Source organism: Cotesia typhae, unplaced genomic scaffold, assembly GCF_013202065.1.
Source record: "Cotesia typhae breed Kobodo isofemale line unplaced genomic scaffold, CoteBio_Ctyphae contig_26, whole genome shotgun sequence".
Classification (NCBI taxonomy): Eukaryota; Metazoa; Arthropoda; class Insecta; order Hymenoptera; family Braconidae; genus Cotesia; species Cotesia typhae.
In genome coordinates, this window is record NW_027423732.1 from 652,255 (window position 1) to 672,324 (window position 20,070).

Genomic DNA, 20,070 nt, shown 5'->3' on the forward strand with positions numbered 1-20,070 from the left:
TAAAAACTCATTATATTAGTAGCTAAACATGATTAACAAAATTTCTAGAAATATTAACAAACTCGACGACTCATTCGTCATCGACCTCATGATAGTGATGCTAGTAATCGGGATCTTCTACATCTTGATCTTCCCAACGCCGCGCGTGGACAACCTAGCATCCCCTTTGAACGACGACATTCAACGCGCGCTTGTGAACCCAAACCTCATCACTCTCCCGAAACACGCTTTCATATTCGCGAAGTACTGCATTGCGAAGCATCGCGATACCACGTTCGTCGCAAACTTCTTTTCCTCCGGCTCTCTAAAATTCCTCGATCTTTCCTCCTTCGGCATCGCGGTCCTGTCCAAGTACGCCGAGGACGGCGAAACCGACTACCTACTCGTCGCAGAGCACCTGATAACGTCCTTGAACGCAATCCTTCAAAAATTCAAGCCTGATCATCTAATCAACGCATTGAAGCCTCGTTGGCGCGTGACGATCCCACTGACGCGTATGTTTGCGACGTACATGTACCTCGGGGAAGAAACCTCGATACTGGACGCCTGTTACCGAAGAATCACCCAATTTACTCCGAAGATCGACGAATCAATGACCTTCAAGCATACTGGCGCAGATTTGGCGCGTGTGGCGATCCCACGTCTGATGGCGACGTACCTGAAGGCCCGCAACACCTTCAGAGAAGAGGTCCGGACCGATGTCTTCAATTCTTTAGACAGTGTCTTCAACGTCACTCGAATCACCACCGCCGACGTCAAAGACGGCGTCTACGCAGACGGCTCCGCAGTCGTACGCCGCACGGCGTCATTTGAAGATCTAGTCACGCTGGACTTCTACGCGAAGATCTACGACGCTTTGGGCCGCAGGTCGAACATCAAAGGCTTGGTGACGTCGTTGTTGAACGACGTCCTTCATCCAGAGATGGATATCTTACCCCTCGGGCTCTTTACTCCAGGTTCCGTGTCGGGAACTGAATTACTGACGTCGCTTGAGGAGTACAAGCGTACGGCTACCATAGGGACCCGGATCTTCCCGTTCATTGGCCTAGGAGTCTTCAAGGCGCCAAGGTTCGTCTTCTCTCTCCGCGTACAGCGGCCTAAAATTGCGGCGTTTCAAAGCGATGCGGCGAATTACGCGCTAGGATTGATCCAGATGCGGAAAATGTTTGTCACGCAGACGTACGACGACCTCTGGAACTGGGAGACGATCAAAGACCAGCCTGGTGTTATGACAATGAAGGACACGAAGGATAACATCGAAGCCCTAAAAGCTGAAGAGGGCCAGGTCTTCGCGGATGGAGTGACGTCGTGCATCGGACACCTGAATGACGGCAGGGTGATGTTCTGGATCAACAAGTACAAGTTGAAACCTATCTTTGGGCAACTTCAGGTGGATGAGTATGGAGTGTGTACTGATAATGGGCTAACCCTACGATACGTCATCAAGAATGTGACTGAGCCGGTGCAGATTCAAGTCCGGGATCCTGATGTTCGTAAGGAGGTTAAATTAATACCAGATGTAGACTTCTTCGTTATAAAGAAAGGTGAGCCAAAAGATCTTCAGTGGAGACAGGTCTTCGATGAAAAGCGAGAGCCAAGGAAGATTGAGGTGGAGAAGGGGGTTATGTCGTTTAGAGTTAATAATCATATTTGGAAGATTGAGGAGATTGGTGAAAGTAGGTTTATTGTACGTCAAGGAACGAAAATTAAAATGGCCGGCAGTTCTAGTCCGGATATTAATGATAAATTTTGGTATGATAAGAAAGAATATCAGAGACATTCTTTGAAGCTTATGTACTATCAAAAAAACTGATTTAGCGATTAATTATTGAGAAATTTCGATTTTTTTCGACCACTTGCGAGAAGAAGCGCCGTCAGCGCCATCTAGTGGTGACTTTTAGAACTAAAAATTAAAAAATTGTTTTTAGGTCTAGAAAGTAAGTCAAAGATGTTTTGTAGCTACTAGAGGGCTAGAAAAATTAATTTAGGACTTTTTTTGAGAAAAAATGACATTTTTTATTCCGGTTACAGGATCTAAAATAATATTATAGATGGTAACATGCTGAAAAAGCGAAAAAAAAAATTTCTTGCGACCACATGCGAGAATAAAAACACCAGTGGCGCCATCTAGTGGGAATTTTTGGAACTAAAATTTTTTTTTAAAATAAATGAAACTCCATAACTTGTTGAAATCGATTTATTAGATTCTTATACAAGATAATTGTTATCGTAATTGGTGTTTTTATTATTTATAAATAAATTATTTAGATAGTCATAGTCAATAATAACGTCAATAAACTCTAGCTTGGAAGATCGACCAATGATTGTCCAATATTATAAATATTTCTTTATCGTATTTATTGCTGTATAATTACATAAATAATAATAATTTACAGTTAAATAATAATTAATAATAAAAAACGAGTATCAGATTTTGACTTTCCAAGTCAAGAGTTATATTAATACCGAGGTTGAAGGCAATACTGTGTAAAGGTTATAAATTTTTGACAAAATAAGGGTCCGAAGGCATTAAGTACAATTTAAGGTGACAATGGTCTAATTAATTATTTTTAATATAATCGAAAAAATTTCCAGGCCCCTCTAGTTAATAGGCTTCAATTTCTTAACCTAGTTTATTAATTAATTAATGTATAATTTATAATATTTATACTCTAGCGTATACACATGATTGTACACAGCAGGAACTATAGTTTAACTACTATACTTTTATATAATTTTTTTAATCAAGTGGTGTTACGTAGGAAGATTACAGAGAATTAATTTTTCTTAATTTTAAGTCTCTGGTTATTGAGTGTATGAATTTTTATGAGTTTAAAACGATTTTGGGTTATAATTACCGATCTGATATAGAGATCGGCACTTTTTTTTTTATATATCGATTCTGTAGGAGATTCCGCACAAAATGATATCAAAAGATCGGCACTTTTCAAAAATATCGGTAAGGAACTTGCAGTTTCCCCCCACCAAAATTTCCCCCTCTCCTTATTTTAACTCCCTTATATCTCCGCTCGATTCCAACAAAAGTCCAGACTTATATACATCATTTCACGCGGAATTTCACGCTCTATAACCCTCTGGGCTCTTTTTTTTCCAAAAAAAATTTTCTTGATCCCCAAAATCGAGAAATTCATACACTCACTATCAATTAATAATTATTATTAACAATCGATTAATGAATAATAGTACAGTAGTCATAGCAATAGACCGTCTTTTAATAACTAATTGGTGTTCATACATTGATCCCATTTATTATATAAATATTCTGCTAAATTTACTTTTGGCCGATTTTTTTTTTTTTTTTTTTTTTTTTATTATTTAGGTTAGTTTTATTTTTCTGGTACGCCATTTTTGTGGTCTTGTCATCACACCGTTAAATAAATAGAAAAGGTATTCAGGTAAGTGCAATTTTTAATAAATAATTCTTTTAAGAGATCCATTTTGTTTTATCACGATTAAATTCAAAATTGCCGCTCATGTATTGGCGGCTAAAATTCAAGGTTATAAAAACCCGCGAGAGTTTAAAAATCTGCGGGAGATTTAAAAATATTTGTGATTTTAATTAAAATTCTATTTATTAAATTGTTTCTGAAATTTTTTTAATATATATATATATATATATATATATATATATATATATATATATATATATATATATATATATATATATATATATGAGATTCTAAAATAATTTTGTTTTTTATATATATATATATATATATATATATATTTTTAGAAATATATCGATATGTATTTTAATATCTTTTGATTAAAATTAATTTTTTTTTCCAAATAAAATATTTTTTTTTTTTTTTTCAAAATTTAACAATTAATTAATCTGATCTGTTTGTCAAACATTGTCTTTTCTCACTCCTGACGAAAAAAAAGTTGAATTTCCCGCTTTTTTGACGGTTTAAACTACCACTTGCGAAAAAGAAGCGCCATCTAGTGGTTATTTTTGAAACTAAAGTCTCATAAATTTTTTACTTCACAAATCATCAAATTATAAAGTCTAAAATGATTTTATAAGAAAAAAAATGTCGTTCTTACCACATACGAGAAGAAACACCGTTAGAGCCATCTAGCGGCGCTCTTTGAAACTAAATTTCAAAAAAGCGGCTTTTTTGAGTAGAACTTCAACCTTTTCTAATACAAATTAAATTTAAAGCCAATAATACAGACTTTTTAAGAATGATTCTAAAGATATACAGAAAATTCTAGTAATTTTCCCAACTACAATTATGTATATTTTTTTTCGACCTCTAAAAATAAATATATGATAATTCATATCAGAAATTCACTTCTTTTCCTACAATACTTGAAAAAAAAAGTTTTTTGACCTTTTTTTTCACTAAAAATAATTTTATTTAGTCTCGAGCCGAATTATTAAAAAAAAAAAATATTTTATTTAAACGTATTTCATAAATTATAAGCAAATAAACAATTTTTTCTACCACATGCGAGAATAAATACCACAGGCGCCATCTAGTGGCGATTTTAAGAACTAAAAATTATAAGAATTGTGTCTAAACATATTAAACTTCATAGATCATCGATTAACCTCTTCTAGAATTCATAAATACCGAAAAACAACGTTTTTTTCTACCACATGCAAGAAAAAGCTCCACTAGCGCCATCTATTGGCGATTTCCAGAACTAAAATCTAAAAAATAATTTTTAGATTCTTTTCAAGGTCTAGAAGTGAATTTCTAACTATTTTCGAATTTGCATGCATATTTACCGTAAAAACGTTAAAAAAAACCTAACCGTAACAAAAATAAATAAAATGATAACGATAATGACTCAGTTAATGGACCTGAATAGGTCAGGGAAGATTGAGTAGCATGTCTTCGGTGTCTAGATGAAATTGTTCTTGACCTATAAGAAAAATATTTTTTCAAACAAATATATGACAAATTCATGTCGAAAGAACTGCTTCAAGATTTATATATAACTAGCTAAAGAAATTTTGTGCAAGAATATGAGACAAGTCTAATGCAAGGTGCATTGGAAAACTCACTGTATAAATAAGCAGCGAGGTCCCGATCTTCGGACATAAGCGCGAGTTCCCTGGGTGTGTTCCCGTGGCGATCTTTTACAGTGAGGGTGGCGCCACCTGCGACCAGCATGCAGCAAATAGAACGGCGTTTTTGCTGCGCGGCTTTGTGGAGCGCAGTCTGCCCCCTGGCGGAAAATCGGTGAGTAATTTTTAATAGAATCTTATCAAATAAATTATTATTATTACTCACTTGTCGTTGTCGGCCATGTTGAGGATCGATGGAGGGGCGCAGGCTATCAGGTACCTCACGATATCTTTGTAGCCATGCCTGGCGGCGAGGTGGAGGGCAGTCTGGCCATTGGCGTCTATTGATAGCAGCGAGTACCCTCGCGAGTGGAGTTCTCTCAGGGATTTCAGGTCTCCTGTTTTGGCAGCTCGGATGATGCCATCTGACGGCTTTTCTAGCAGGAGATTCATTCCTAGCTGGACTTCTGGCGATAAACTGAACAGTCTTTCGCGAGCACTGCAGAAAAAGGGGTTTTTTTTAGAAAATCGGTTGTCGTTACCGATCTGATACAGAAATCGGCACTTTTTTTTCTCAAAATCGTTTCCAGTGACCGTCCTGGACCCAAATCTCCCAAAAAATCGGCACTTTTCAAAAATATCGGTAAGGGACTTCCGGTTTCCCCCCACTAAAATTTCCCCTTCTCTTTATTTTAAATCCTCTATTACTCCGTTCAATCTCAACAAAAGTATGAACTTATATACATCATTCCACGCGGAATTTCACGCTCTACAAGATAAAAGCAATAAAATTTCAAAAAAAAATTTTTATAAAGTGCTTACCTGATAAAAGCTGAAGATGGCGCTCGGTCGAATCTCTCCGGCGCAACAGATTTGGATGAGCTTTGTCTAGGCTTAGGCTCCTTTTTAGGAACACTTTCTTTATTAACCTTATCATTATCATTATCAGGTGAGTGTCGTTGTGTTTCAGTGCTACCCTCTACCGGTACGTCTTTTTCTACAGACTCTTTACTTTTTCGACCCTTATCTACATTACTCTGCTCTAAATTAATACTTTTACCCTCTACATTAATACTTTCATCCGGAATACTTTCAGCTGGCCGTTCCGGCGCCTTCGGTTTGCTCCTCGTACTCGGACGTTCTTCGCTACACCAAATTTCATATAAAAACAAACAAAAAAAAATTTCAGTTAATTTTTAGAATTATTCTAGCGCCATCTGTTGAAGAAAATCAAAAATAGTCACCTTGGTGAGGCGTCTGCTTTGCCAGCCTCTTCAATATTGGTCACAGCGGCGTCCTCTTCTAGAACAAACACCGCTTCTGAGGCGACATCTGTTACGTAGTGCAGCTGCTCTTGGGCTCGGTCGATTCTGAAGAACCTCTCGGCTGTACAAGCTGAAAAAAAATTTTTTTTTCAATTTTCATCTCCCACATGCGAGAAGAAGCGCCATCAACGCCATCTAGTGGCAAATTTTGGAACTAATAGCAAAAAAAAATTTTTTTACTCACAATCAAGAAAACAGCAGTTGTCCATATTGAAATCCTTCGCCAGCAGCTTCCTGAGTGATTCGAGATCCATAGTAGCCTCAAGATCCAAAGGTTCTGGAGTCAACGGAACAGCAGCGCCAATCAACCGTTCCTTATCCGAATGATAAGTCTCGTAATCCCTCATCTTGATTCTCATAATCTGCAACTTCAAGCTCTCTAATTTATCCCCCTGACTCCTGGTCCTTGCTTTCCCAGAGCTCCTTCTCTTAGCCAACATCGTCGCTCTGTTCAACAACTTGATCTCCATGATAGATGGCAGTACCCTGCAAGCTTCTCCATCAACCTGCATAGGAATGGTCCTGGTAGTAACCAACCTGGCGCGACTGCACTGAGTAATACAAGTCCCGTGTCCTCCAGCTTGAAGCAGGGGCAACTGGTAGGTCGTCAGGCCCACCACCTCCAACAGCCCGTCCTCCGTGGAAGGTTCCTTGGTCGCAGACCCGCCTCCCCAGGGATGAGTCCCGCCCCCATAGGAGGGGATGTTCAGAAAAACAATAGCATGGACCCTGTGCTCCTTCAACTTGGGCGTCATATCCTGTCCATCGCACTCCAAGGTCACGAACTCGCTCAAGTCCTTCCACTTCCTCCTCACCAGATCCTTCCCGCCCATCTGGCCGTAGAACATCTTGTTCCTCAGCCTGGAGTTGAATTTCTCCGGATGAGCTTCTCTAGCTTCATGGAACTCCAGAGCGATGTGGGCGTCGACCCCGAGGGAAAAATAATTGTTCACAACATTAAGCGGGAGGTTGTCCTTCCCTTTCCCGTCGTCCTCCTCCGCGGCATCAGGGTTCTTCTCAACAGACACCTCCCACCTGTCCAGTAGTGTGGTCTCACTGTCACCAATGTTCGAAAGGATCTTCCCTATTGGCTCGTCGGTGTACCCCCCACCCCATCCGAGAGCGCGAGCCAGATCGTTCCCGGTCCCAAGGGGGAGGACCCCGACGGCTGGAGGCGGAGCTACGCCGATCTGGTCAAGGATTGACAGGACCCAGCCCACTGTTCCATCCCCACCACAGGCGAGAACTCTTAAATTAGGGACCTTCTGGAAGAGTTCCAGGCCCATTCGCGGCCCACCCTGCGTAAGGTCGAACACCTGTCGGGGGTTCAGCAACCACTGGAACTTCTGGAGGAGTTTCGCGCCCTGATTCCCCCCACTCTTTGGGTTTATAAAGACGATCACTGGCTTGATGGTGGGAGTGGGGATGGGCTTGACCACCCAGATCTTCCCCTGGTCTTTGGGGTCGCCGGGGGCGACACTTTTCCGGCGAGTGGAGTCGCCTTTGCCGGATTTCCGCTTCCGGGGGGACTTCCGGAGGCTGGACTTAAACAGGCCCTTGCGGGGAAGTTTCACGATCCAGGAGGGCGGGACTATTATGCGATTGTGCACGCCCAGTTCGCAGTTTTCTCCGATTTTTTCGACGTTAAAGCACGCCTCTTTGTTGTGGTACGCAGACTTGCACCAGCTGCAAGACACTGCGACGATTTCCTTGGAGGAGAAGGAGAGCTTCGACTGGAAGGCCTTGGAACAGTTCGCGCACTTTCCTTTTTGGGAACGACGGTGCACCCAGTGGTGCTGGGTTGAAGTTTGTTCTCGGTACTGCCGCACGTCGACGTCGCGGAACGACGACTTGCAGGAGAAGTTAAGGCCTGCGGCGCAGAGTGTGTGAGCAACTACTCGGCAAGCGGCGCATTTTACTCTTGGGCCGTGCTTCTAAAGAGGTTTTAGATTTATTGATTGTTATTATTGTTAGAGAGGGGGAGACTTACCGAACAGTCGTTGGCGTAACAGAATTCGCCTGAAGCGGCTGTCGGGACCCACAAGTGCTCGCCGTTGATCGCCTCTGAGCTCCAGTCCGGGGTCGAACGCAATTCTCGGCTGCTGGATGCCCCCGAATCGCTTTTCCCTCTGGAAAAAAGGAAAACCGGTTGTAGTTAACGATCTGATATAGAAATCGGCACTTTTTTTTTATATATCGATTCTGTAGGAGATTCCGCACAAAATGATACCAAAAGATCGGCACTTTTCAAAAATATCGGTAAGGAACTTGCAGTTTCCCCCATCAAAATTTCCCCCTCTCCTTATTTTAACTCCCTTATATCTCCGCTCGATTCCAACAAAAGTCCAGACTTATATACATCATTTCACGCGGAATTTCACGCTCTATAACCCTCTGGGCTCTTTTTTTTCCAAAAAAAATTTTCTTGATCCCCAAAATCGAGAAATTCATACACTCACTACCAATTAATAATTATTATTAACAATCGATTAATGAATAATAGTACAGTAGTCATAGCAATAAACCGTCTTTTAATAACTAATTGGTGTTCATACATTGATCCCATTTATTATATAAATATTCTGCTAAATTTACTTTTGGCCGATTTTTTTTTTTTTTTTTTTTTTTTTATTATTTAGGTTAGTTTTATTTTTCTGGTACGCCATTTTTGTGGTCTTGTCATCACACCGTTAAATAAATAGAAAAGGTATTCAGGTAAGTGCAATTTTTAATAAAATAATTCTTTTAAGAGATCCATTTTGTTTTATCACGATTAAATTCAAAATTGCCGCTCGTGTATTGGCGGCTAAAATTCAAGGTTATAAAAACCCGCGAGAATTTAAAAATCTGCGGGAGATTTAAAAATATTTGTGATTTTAATTAAAATTCTATTTTATTAAATTGATTCTGAAATTTTTTTTTTTTAATATATATATATATATATGAGATTCTAAAATAATTTTGTTTTTTATATATTTATATTTTTTTTTAGAAATATATCAATATTTTAATATCTTTCATTCAAAATTAATTTTTTTTTCCCAGAGATTTTAATAAAACCCAACATCATCATACATCAAATCACGCAGAATTTTCCAAGGAACAAGATGTCCTCTTTAGATTTCTTAAAAAAATTTTTTACATTATTAAAAACTTAATTAACTTATAAGTCATAAATTTTTCAAACTAAAATGTAAATTGACTGAACAGAAATATACAAACCCGTATTGTATATCATTATTTATTTACAGAGGGGTGAAATATAAAGTAAGAGGGTCGCCTGAGGCACTTAACTTCGTACTCAGTATTATTAACTCAACTCTTTTCAGTCTTTAATAATATAATAATAAGTATTGCTTTTCCGTCCCTCTTTTCCCTTTCTAGCCTTCGGGCTTCATCCCCTGAGCCCGATCCTCTGTATCCACGAAAACTCTACAATGAATAACGGAATAATTCAGTAACTTGTGTTTTCCAAAGTTCGCCAATTCAATTTAGCGACGTTGCTCAACAGTAACCCGCTTTTCACTAAGAAAACTCGTTAATATTACTAAACTTGTACTGTGTAAATTTTGTAAACAGTAATAAAATAAGTATTATTATATTTAGGGAAGATTGCATGTGAATAATAGCTAATAAAGTTACTTAACTCCAGTACGGTGGAAGAAAATCGGCGGAACAATAACGATTTCTGTGAGTACTTATCTATCGGGGAATCGAAGGAAATTAAATTACAGGCTGAAGGCTGCCAGGTACTTAATGTCTTTATTTCGGATATAAATAGATGACGTGATTTTATGGATTCTGAGGGTCGGTGGGTACATATTACTTGACCGATTTGTGTAATAAATTATTGGGGAGCGAAGCTTAGAAATAGCGCAATTATTTTTTCCAGCGATAAAGTTGGTTTTTTTTTTACACAAAATCGGTTTTAGTTACCGATCTGATATAGAAATCGGCACTTTTTTTTTATATATCGGTTTTGTAGGACATTCCGGACGAAATGATACCAAAAGGAATTTTGATTTTAAAATTGATAACAAATTTTGATCCTTGTGAATTCCTAAAAACTTTAAATTGCAATTATGACTTAATTATTGAAATTACAAAAAAAAGTTTCGGTCAAAAGTTGTAGGAAATTCAATTATCTACAAAAAAAGGTTTCTTTTGAATTTTTCCTAAAATCAATAGATTTTCCAGAATTTTCATTTTAAAGTTTGCAATAAACTTTTCAAGTTTATTAAATAATTTTCAATTTATTAATTTTTTTTTTTCAAACTGCGATATCTTCTAAAATATCAAAGTAATTAAAAAACATTTAAAACAAAGTTCAAAGTAAATTTTCTCCTCTACAAAAAAATTATCTATCAAATTTTCTCCAAGCTCAATAATTATCCCAGAATTTTAATTTCAACATTCCTAGTGACATTTTAAATTCTCCCTCTCAATTTTTCTTTTCAACCCCGCTATCTCTCAAACTACAAAAGATCCAAAAAAAAGTTTCCTACAAAACTTCTACAAAATTAAATCCCCTAAAAAAAAGGTCTCTTACAATTTTTCCGTATCTCCAACCATTTCCCCAGAATCTCAACTTCCCTAAAATCACCTTACAAAAATCGTTAATAGTTACCGATCTGATATAGAAATCGGCGCTTTTTTTTCTCAAAATCCTTTCTATGGACCCTTCCGGACCGAAATCTCCCAAAAGATCGGCACTTTTCAAAAATATCGGTAAGGAACTTCGAAAATCGTCTATCCTAAACCTACCCACCCTCTTCTATCGTCCTTGTTCGGCAGCAACGCAGTGTATCTCGTCTGTTGATCAGTAGGCAGGACAATATCAACACTTTTGGACCTGGCACCCTGCTGAGGAACCGTGAGGCACCCGGAGTCGTCACTCTGGCAGCTTTTAGCACTATTGAAGCACGAATCCACGGAAGCAGCCCTGTCTCTCTTCAATTCCGGCACCGTTAAGAAAATATCCCTGACAACCAGTTTTGCCTTTTCAACTTCATCTTCCTCCTCTTCATCATCGTCATCCTCCTCGGGTCCAAGAATCGCCGGCAACTCGATCAAAGCCTCTTGCCTGGAGAGCCTCCTGTTGCGCTCAGGGACGAACTCAACCCTGATGCCTTCATCGGAGCTGCCGTCAACATCATACTCATCAAAGTTCAACAGCGTGACCCGGATCTCCGGACTTCCCTCCCTGAGTCCTTCATTCTCGTCCTCCTGAGCGGACTCGGACCTGTCGGAGGCGTCAGACCTGGGCAGGTCGTCGTCTGCGTCGTAGTCGTCGTTGCAGACCCTCAAGTGGGTGCTACCAGTCGAATCATCATCAGAGTCCTTGTCAGACTCGCTCCTGGCCTGGGATAGCTTCTTGAACTCCTCAACGCAGACACAGTGGTAGCAGGCGACCTGGATCAGGAGCTCCTTCTTCACCGACCTGGACGTTGTCCCCAGCAGCGAGCTCTTCTCGTACATGTCAAATGACCTGGACCTCTGGCTGGTGGCCACTGGAACCTTCAGGGAGTTCCTGATCGGACTCCCGGAGCCTGGTCCAGGTCCACGTGTCTGGCGCATTTCAGAAGTCTGGTCTAGCCTCTGGACCTCCAGCTGGATTTCATCGAAGGAGGCAGAGCGGATCTGCTTGGGCACCTCCAAGCTTGACTGGGACTTCATTTCCGCTCCCGTAGGGGTGCGCGACCTCTTGAAGGTCGAACGGAGCTTTCGCATTCTGGTTGAACGCTTGAAAGTTGCACGCGGAAACTTTTAATTCCGCTGGTGAGCTTAAATTCCAGGCCATTCTAGCTTTTTAATGTAGTTGTCGTAGTTGTTAACATTGATCGGGGTAGTGGTTTTAATTTTAAGGGTTAAGCTAAAATTTGGTCCCTATTGTTGGTGGTAATATCGCGAAATTAACCGATGACATTTTAAAGGTATAAACAAAATAATAATACACTTGTAACACTTATCCACGTGGTATCACTTAAGGGGATGTCACTTAACACGAAGGTGGTTTTGAGATTGTTGAAGGGTTGATTTTTCAAGTGGCGGTATTACGAGATACACCAGTTGGATTATCACGGAAAAAACCTAATGAATGATGACAATTTCTTGGTAAAGACGGAAGAGTACTCATGAGCTTTATAAGGTGGTGGTACGCCGCCCCCGCCCAATGGGTGGTTTACCACCACCACTCGGTAATATACACTGGCAGCATCATCACCATCGATCCAGACGTTATCCTAGTGGTACTAACAGCGCCGTAGTTACAGAACTTAGCTGCCCCGCGCTTACAATTCAATTGGTATGCTTAAGGGTAGCTTACAACTTTCATTGGCTTCGCAGAATATGAAGATGCCGAATTTTTCAGGATTTTTTGTTATCAACGCGTGCCAAACCACCAACAGAAGGTGGAAAAATTATGCAGGGTTGGATGGACAGCTAGTTTCAAAATGGCGGGGGTTTTTGTGTTAAAGGATACTTGAGCGAATTGATGCGGTGAAATCGTTTTTTAGTTTCTGCTGGTGGTACACCGCGCGGAATAACTTCCGAAAGTGGATTGAGACTCCGGGGTAACTTTTTGAGGGCTATAACACCCCTGGTTTCACGCATGGGCAATACGGGCCGAGGTAAGTGTGTGTTTTTGTTATGATATGTTATTATGGTGATCTTGTGATATAGGTCATGTTTTTTGAGGGGTCATTTTTTATGTTTCTTGGGGTGTTTTTTTTAGAATTTGTGATTAATTGGGGTTGTTATCTTTGTGGGGTGAAATGATATCATGATGCACGCAATCCAAATTTATTTTTCGGAGATGTAAATACGGATTAAGGGGATAAGGAGGTGGAGTAATTAATGGATTCACGTGGAATTAATAATTCGGGGATAATTTAATTAGAGATGGTATTTCGGTTTTTTAGCGAGTCTGTTTGTGGAAATTGTAAGGGTCGTTTTTTATTTAAAATGGAGAGTTTCTTTTAGCTAATTACTGTCGAGTTATTTGATATCTTTTAGGTTATTACACAGTTCTTATAAAAGAAAAATGTTTTAAAAACATTATTAAGAACAAAAATGGTCACAACACCTAAAATATACCTTTCTTTAATATTCTAAGAGATAAAATTATGAATTTTAAAGTCCTAAAAATTTTAATACTTCAAAATTTGTCAAAAAATATATTTTTTTTTTTAAACTCTGTAAATAGAACTTTATTGCAATTTTTATTAGATCGAGAGCATGTTTTATTTATTAGCCGACATTCAATAAAGGACGACTGTACTCGATTTACACGTAAGACATATATATGTACCGCCAGAGGACATTCTCGTGCATTTGGAAATTAAAACCGGAATAATTAATTTTTTAATGAAAAAATTACTTTTTTTATCTAACCTTTTTCTATATGGCACGAGCCGATCTTCCCGGCACACAAAAAGTGTCCCCTCCACAAATTGTACATGCTGTCCTAGCTCCGGTGATATCCCAAGTAACCTACAATGCACACGAGATTAACTAATTTTTTTTTAGAAATTATTTTTTTGGTTGTACAAGAGAAAAATTAATTAAACTCGTGTTCATTGAAGGTTAAAAAAAAAATGTGTAAAAAATTTTTATTTGAAATTTTATTGCTTGTGTCTTGTAGAGCGTGAAATTCCGCGTGAAATGATGTATATAAGTTCATACTTTTGATGAGGGTAAACGGAGTAATAGAGGATTTAAAATAAAGAGAAGGGGAAATTTTGGTGGGGGAAAACTGGAAGTCCCATACCGATATTTTTGAAAAGTGCCAATCTTTTGGTATATTTGGATCGAGGAGGGTCAATAGAAACGATTTTAAGAAAAAAAAGTGCCGATTTCTGGGTCAGATCGGTAACTATTAACGATTTTGTATGACGTCTTCAGGGATGTTGGTTGGAATTCTGGGGAAATGGTTGGAGATATTGAAAAATTGTAAGAGACCTTCTGTTGTAGAAAATTTAATTTCCTACAAGTTTTATTTAAAAATTTTTTTGTAACTTCAATAGTTTAGTTAGAATTCCAATTTAAAATTTTTGGGAATTAATAATGTTTAAAATTTCTTTATTATAAATCTAAGAATTAAAATTCTAGGAAAATGGTTGGAGATACAGAAAAATCGTTGAAATCTTTTTTATAGAAAATTCAATTTCCTAAAAGTTTTGTCCCAAAAATTTTTTCCGTTAGACAACTTATTGATTAAAAATTTTAATTAAAACTTTTTAAGAATTGATAATCATCAAAATTTCTGTATCATGAATCTTAAAATAAAAATTCTGACTAAAATAATCGAGATATGAAAAAGGCATAGTAAACATTTTTAGTATAAAATAAAATTTCCTACAAGTTTTATCCCAAACATTTTTTTGTAACTTCAATAGTTAAGTAGTTATCGCGGTTTTAAGTTTAATTCGAAGAAAGTGTTAACACGAAATTCGGCAAGTCGCATACCGATCTTTTTGAAAAGTGCCGATCTTTTGGTACCATCGGATCCAGGATGATGTAAAGAACCGATATATCTAAAAAAAAGTGCCGATTTCTATATCAGATCGGTAACTACAACCGATTTTGTGTTAAAAATATTTTTCAAGCTATCTTGTTTAAAGTTTACAGATTGAGTTTAGGGAAAAAAACATTCTCTTTGAAGGGAGATACAATTTAGATAAAACAAAAATATGAGTTATATTTATAAAAACAGAATCGATATGGGATATCTGAGCGGTTTATATATATTATACATAAATGTAGAGGTAAAAGTACATAGATATGGATAAAGAGTGAAAAATGGATGAAATAAAAGATAAAACCCTGAGAGCTGAGGGATAACGGAGTTTTTTAAAAATAAGAGAGACGATAAATCTATAAGGAATATAAATAAAATAAAGGTAAGTAAACCCGAGGATTTGTTGAACGACTTTACTCTCTATAAAAGGCTATGTATAGACTATATACTGTCGATAAAGCAACTGGAAATATAATAATAAGGCATACAAAGGATGTAAAGTGATTACTGAAGATGACAGATCGAGTGACCGGTTCGGTTATTCTTTTGTAAATTTACTTCGCCGGAAAGTTATTCGATAAAGTTCTAATAGGTTCATTGTGTCTGAGTAATTGTTATTTAATTTTTATTTTAAGGGATTTATTGAAAAATTATTTTTGATACTTTACTACACGAAGTCGGTTGTAGTTACCGATCTGATATAGAAATCGGCACTTTTTTTTTATATATCGGTTCTGTAGGACATTCTGGACAAAATGATACCAAAAGATCGGCACTTTTCTAAAAGATCGGTATGGGACTTGTGAAATTCCGTATTGACACTTTCTTGTACAAGGTTTCAAACCGCGATAACTACTAAACTATTGAAGTTACAGAAAAAAGTTTGAGACAAAAGTTGTGGGGAATTTTATTTTGCACAGATCTCGTATGATTTTTTTTGGATTTTTAATATTTTACCTGGAATTTTGATTTTAAAATTGATAAGAAATTTCGATCCTTGTGAATTCCTAAAAACTTTAAATTGCAATTATGACTTAATTATTGAAATTACAAAAAAAAGTTTCGGTCAAAAGTTGTAGGAAATTCAATTATCTACAAAAAAGGTTTCTTTTGAATTTTTCCTAAAATCAATAGATTTTCCAGAATTTTCATTGTAAAGTTTGCAATAAACTTTTCAAGTTTATTAAATAATTTTCAATTTATTAATTTTTTTTTCAAACTGCGATATCTTCTAAAATATCAAAGTAATTAAAAAACATTTAAAACAAAGTTCAAAGTAAATTTTCTCCTCTACAAAAAAGGTATCTATCAAATTTTCTCCAAGCTCAATAATTATCCCAGAATTTTAATTTCAACATTCCTAGTGACATTTTAAATTCTCCCTCTCAATTTTTCTTTTCAACCCCGCTATCTCTCAAACTACAAAAGGTCCAAAAAAAAGTTTCCTACAAAACTTCTACAAAATTAAATCCCCTAAAAAAAAGGTCTCTTACAATTTTTCCGTATCTCCAACCATTTCCCCAGAATCTCAACTTCCCTAAAATCACCTTACAAAAATCGTTAATAGTTACCGATCTGATATAGAAATCGGCGCTTTTTTTTCTCAAAATCCTTTCTATAGACCCTTCCGGACCCAAATCTCCCAAAAGATCGGCACTTTTCAAAAATATCGGTAAGGGACTTCCAGTCTCCCCCCACCAAAATTGCCCCCTCTCCTTATTTTAACTCCCTTATATCTCCGCTCGATCCCAACAAAAGTCCAGACTTATATACATCATTTCACCCAGAATTTCACCCACTTTCCAATAAAACCCTCCATTTTCCCCTAAAAAATTTTTCCAAATTCCTCCACCCCAAAATTAATTTTTTTACTTACAAATCACTTCCAAATTCCACCGACTTGTAGACTCCCCGCTTTAAAACATTTTCACTGTCATTTTTATCTCCCTTTTGCCCTCTACCTATCCCGCAATCTAGCGGGAAATTCAAACATTTTAAACACTCTCTTAAATTAATTTTCATTTCTTCACAAATCGGCACTCATTATTATTCCGTGTGTTTCCCACAAAAGTCTTAAGAAAACTGATCGAGATCAGAATTTACTCAAAAAAAAAAAAAATAATAATTATAAACCCGTTTTTCGAAGGATGAATTTCAATTAAAATATTTTATTATTATTATTAGGTAACAAGTCCAAGGAAAAAATTGTAATATTTATTTATTTACAATAAACCGGTTTTGTAGGTGCAGTAAATTAATTATTTTATTTTTTACCGATGCATTAAAGGTCACCGGTAAAGCAACAGATAAATAATAAAAAGTGTCTTAATATTTATTGACGCGTTAAATTATTTTGTAAGATACTTTAAATTTACTTCGACAGCAAGAAATACAGCTGAGTATTTTTTTTTTTGTTGAGGAAATTGTACGTATTCATTTTATTCATTTATGCGTTTTGTTTTTATTGAAATTGCATGGTAATGTGGGAATTTAATAAGCTATTAAGAACAGTCAGAGCTGATACAGTGACTAAGCAGTTTTGTAATTGCTTTTAATCGTTGTGTTGTAATAGAGAAGGTTTTTTGTTTGACATTGGATTTTTTCATAGTTGAGAAGTTTTGGATCTAGTAAAATAATTAATTTCGGAGTAGGGGAATTTGGAAAATTTTTTTAGGGGAAAATGGAGGGCTTTATTGGAAAGTGGGTGAAATTCTGAGTGAAATGATGTATATAAGTCTGGACTTTTGTTGGGATCGAGCGGAGATATAAGGGAGTTAAAATAAGGAGAGGGGGCAATTTTGGTGGGGGGAGACTGGAAGTCCCTTACCGATATTTTTGAAAAGTGCCGATCTTTTGGGAGATTTCGGTCCGGAAGGGTCCATAGAAAGGATTTTGAGAAAAAAAAGCGCCGATTTCTATATCAGATCGGTAACTATTAACGATTTTTGTAAGGTGATTTTAGGGAAGTTGAGATTCTGGGGAAATGGTTGGAGATACGGAAAAATTGTAAGAGACCTTTTTTTTAGGGGATTTAATTTTGTAGAAGTTTTGTAGGAAACTTTTTTTTGGACCTTTTGTAGTTTGAGAGATAGCGGGGTTGAAAAGAAAAATTGAGAGGGAGAATTTAAAATGTCACTAGGAATGTTGAAATTAAAATTCTGGGATAATTATTGAGCTTGGAGAAAATTTGATAGATACCTTTTTTGTAGAGGAGAAAATTTACTTTGAACTTTGTTTTAAATGTTTTTAATTACTTTGATATTTTAGAAGATATCGCAGTTTGAAAAAAATTAATAAATTGAAAATTATTTAATAAACTTGAAAAGTTTATTGCAAACTTTACAATGAAAATTCTGGAAAATCTATTGATTTTAGGAAAAATTCAAAAGAAACCTTTTTTGTAGATAATTGAATTTCCTACAACTTTTGACCGAAACTTTTTTTTGTAATTTCAATAATTAAGTCATAATTGCAATTTAAAGTTTTTAGGAATTCACAAGGATCAAAATTTCTTATCAATTTTAAAATCAAAATTCCAGGTAAAATATTAAAAATCCAAAAAAAATCATACGAGATCTGTGCAAAATAAAATTCCCCACAACTTTTGTCTCAAACTTTTTTCTGTAACTTCAATAGTTTAGTAATTATCGCGGTTTGAAACCTTGTACAAGAAAGTGTCAATACGAAATTTCACAAGTCCCATACCGATCTTTTAGAAAAGTGCCGATCTTTTGGTATCATTTTGTCCAGAATGTCCTACAGAACCCATATATAAAAAAAAGTGCCGATTTCTATGTTAGATCGGTAACTACAACCGATTTTAGAAAAAAGTATCTAAATTTCTTGTGTTTTGCATTTATTAAAAAATTAATATAAAAATTCTTACCCTTCATTATCATTTGCCATAATTGTAATATATAATTCAACAAATCCACTCAGAAATTAATTCCCATAGGCAATAAATATTCACAATTACCAAAAGAACAATTAGCAAAAAAATTAAATATAAAATATAATAAATAAATAAATATTTGAATGATGTTTTATCGTTAATAATTAGACTAAAACTAGCTCTGAAGAAGACTTCGATGGCGAATTAGTGCCGGCTCTTTTATGGCTTCGGATATGAAGCCAAATAATTTTATAGAATTTATTGTTGTTATAATAATAATAATAAAAATAACAATAATAATAATAATGATAGTAAATATAGTTAATTTAACTTCTTGACAATGCTATTTATTTTATTAAATAACTTTTAAGAAGATTAACTTTATTTACAATACACGTGTATCAAACTATCACGTGTTGTGTTTTTATTTTTTTTTTTTACTGGAATTTATTTTGGTAATTTTAAAGTACAGTTACAAATTTTAGAAATTTTTTTTTAGTGGAAAAAAAAATGAAAATTTGAATAGTTATTTATTAGGAAGGAAAAAAAGAGTGATAGCTCCTAAAATATTAATTTTAGGAAAAATTTATAGGAGACCAAAATTGTAGCTTAGGAAATTTCCTATCCAAAACACTCCTACTTTTTAGGTCTATCTTTAATATTTTAGGAGATATAGGTACTTTAGGAGTCATTAAAAAGTGGAAAATTAAAAATTAGTATTTAGGAACTAGAAAAATGGCTATAACTCCTAAAATATTGATTTTAGGAAAAATTTGTAAGAATCCAAAATTGTAGCTTAGAAAATTTCCTACAAAAAACGTTTTCATGCTATAGGTCTATTTTCAATATTTTAGGAGATATAACCATTTTTCCACAGTATACATTATAATTTTCTTATATTAATAAAATAGAAATTATTTCTAAATCTTATTTAAAAATAAAAAAATAAAAATGTTTATAAATATTAATTATTGTTATTATTATTATTTAAAAATTACCTCATTAATTTATCCTTGAGCTTGAGTCAACTCCTACCCCTTCCCCGCCTGATAAATTTAATTTTGTCTTCATGAATTCTTTCATTTAAAAAAATCTATTGAAGCTTCAATTTTTTTGGCACTTATTATTTTCTTTTGCGCAGTCGCATATTTTAATTTTTCTTCTCTGCCAATTATCACAGCCATTGTTTATAATTTTTTAATTTCTGCACTTATTTTATAAGAATCCTGCAAATTATTAAAAAATTTCTATAATTATTAATTTTATTTTATTTTATTTCAATTTGTAGGTTATA

At 35.7% G+C, this 20,070-nt stretch overlaps 2 protein-coding genes across 3 annotated transcripts; one reads left to right on the plus strand and one right to left on the minus strand.

Moving 5' to 3' along the window:
• The first annotated feature begins 13 nt into the window (after window positions 1-13).
• Window positions 14-1,836, plus strand: LOC141525144 (uncharacterized). Its single transcript, XM_074239496.1, has one exon. It carries the CDS (start codon window positions 29-31, stop codon window positions 1,811-1,813), a length of 1,785 nt encoding a protein of 594 aa, XP_074095597.1. The 5' UTR covers window positions 14-28; the 3' UTR covers window positions 1,814-1,836.
• Window positions 1,837-3,742: 1,906 nt separating this feature from the next.
• Window positions 3,743-18,092, minus strand: Rdga (retinal degeneration A). 2 transcript variants are annotated; one of them, XM_074239488.1, is made up of 9 exons: window positions 16,761-18,092; window positions 13,759-13,857; window positions 8,357-8,495; window positions 6,551-8,300; window positions 6,286-6,436; window positions 5,864-6,187; window positions 5,268-5,540; window positions 5,039-5,202; window positions 3,744-4,896 (listed from the first exon to the last, which is right to left on the minus strand). In XM_074239488.1, the coding sequence occupies exons 1-9, from the start codon at window positions 16,904-16,906 to the stop codon at window positions 4,844-4,846; spliced, it is 3,099 nt and encodes a 1,032-aa protein (XP_074095589.1). In that variant the 5' UTR covers window positions 16,907-18,092; the 3' UTR covers window positions 3,744-4,843. The 2 variants fall into 2 exon arrangements, with proteins under 2 accessions (XP_074095588.1, XP_074095589.1); XM_074239487.1 differs by lacking the exons at window positions 13,759-13,857; window positions 16,761-18,092 and adding an exon at window positions 11,135-12,550 and having other exon boundaries at window positions 3,743-4,896.
• Between the last annotated feature and the right edge of the window lie 1,978 nt (window positions 18,093-20,070).

Coding starts and splice junctions, on each gene's coding strand:
- LOC141525144 (XM_074239496.1), top strand. CDS start 29: ATGATTAACAAAATTTCTAGAAATATTAACAAACTCGACGACTCATTC.
- Rdga (XM_074239487.1), bottom strand. CDS start 12,096: ATGCGAAAGCTCCGTTCGACCTTCAAGAGGTCGCGCACCCCTACGGGA. Junction 8,301..8,356: donor GTTACGCCAACGACTGTTCG/GTAAGTCTCCCC, acceptor AAACCTCTTTAG/AAGCACGGCCCAAGAGTAAA. Junction 6,188..6,285: donor AAAGCAGACGCCTCACCAAG/GTGACTATTTTT, acceptor AATTTGGTGTAG/CGAAGAACGTCCGAGTACGA.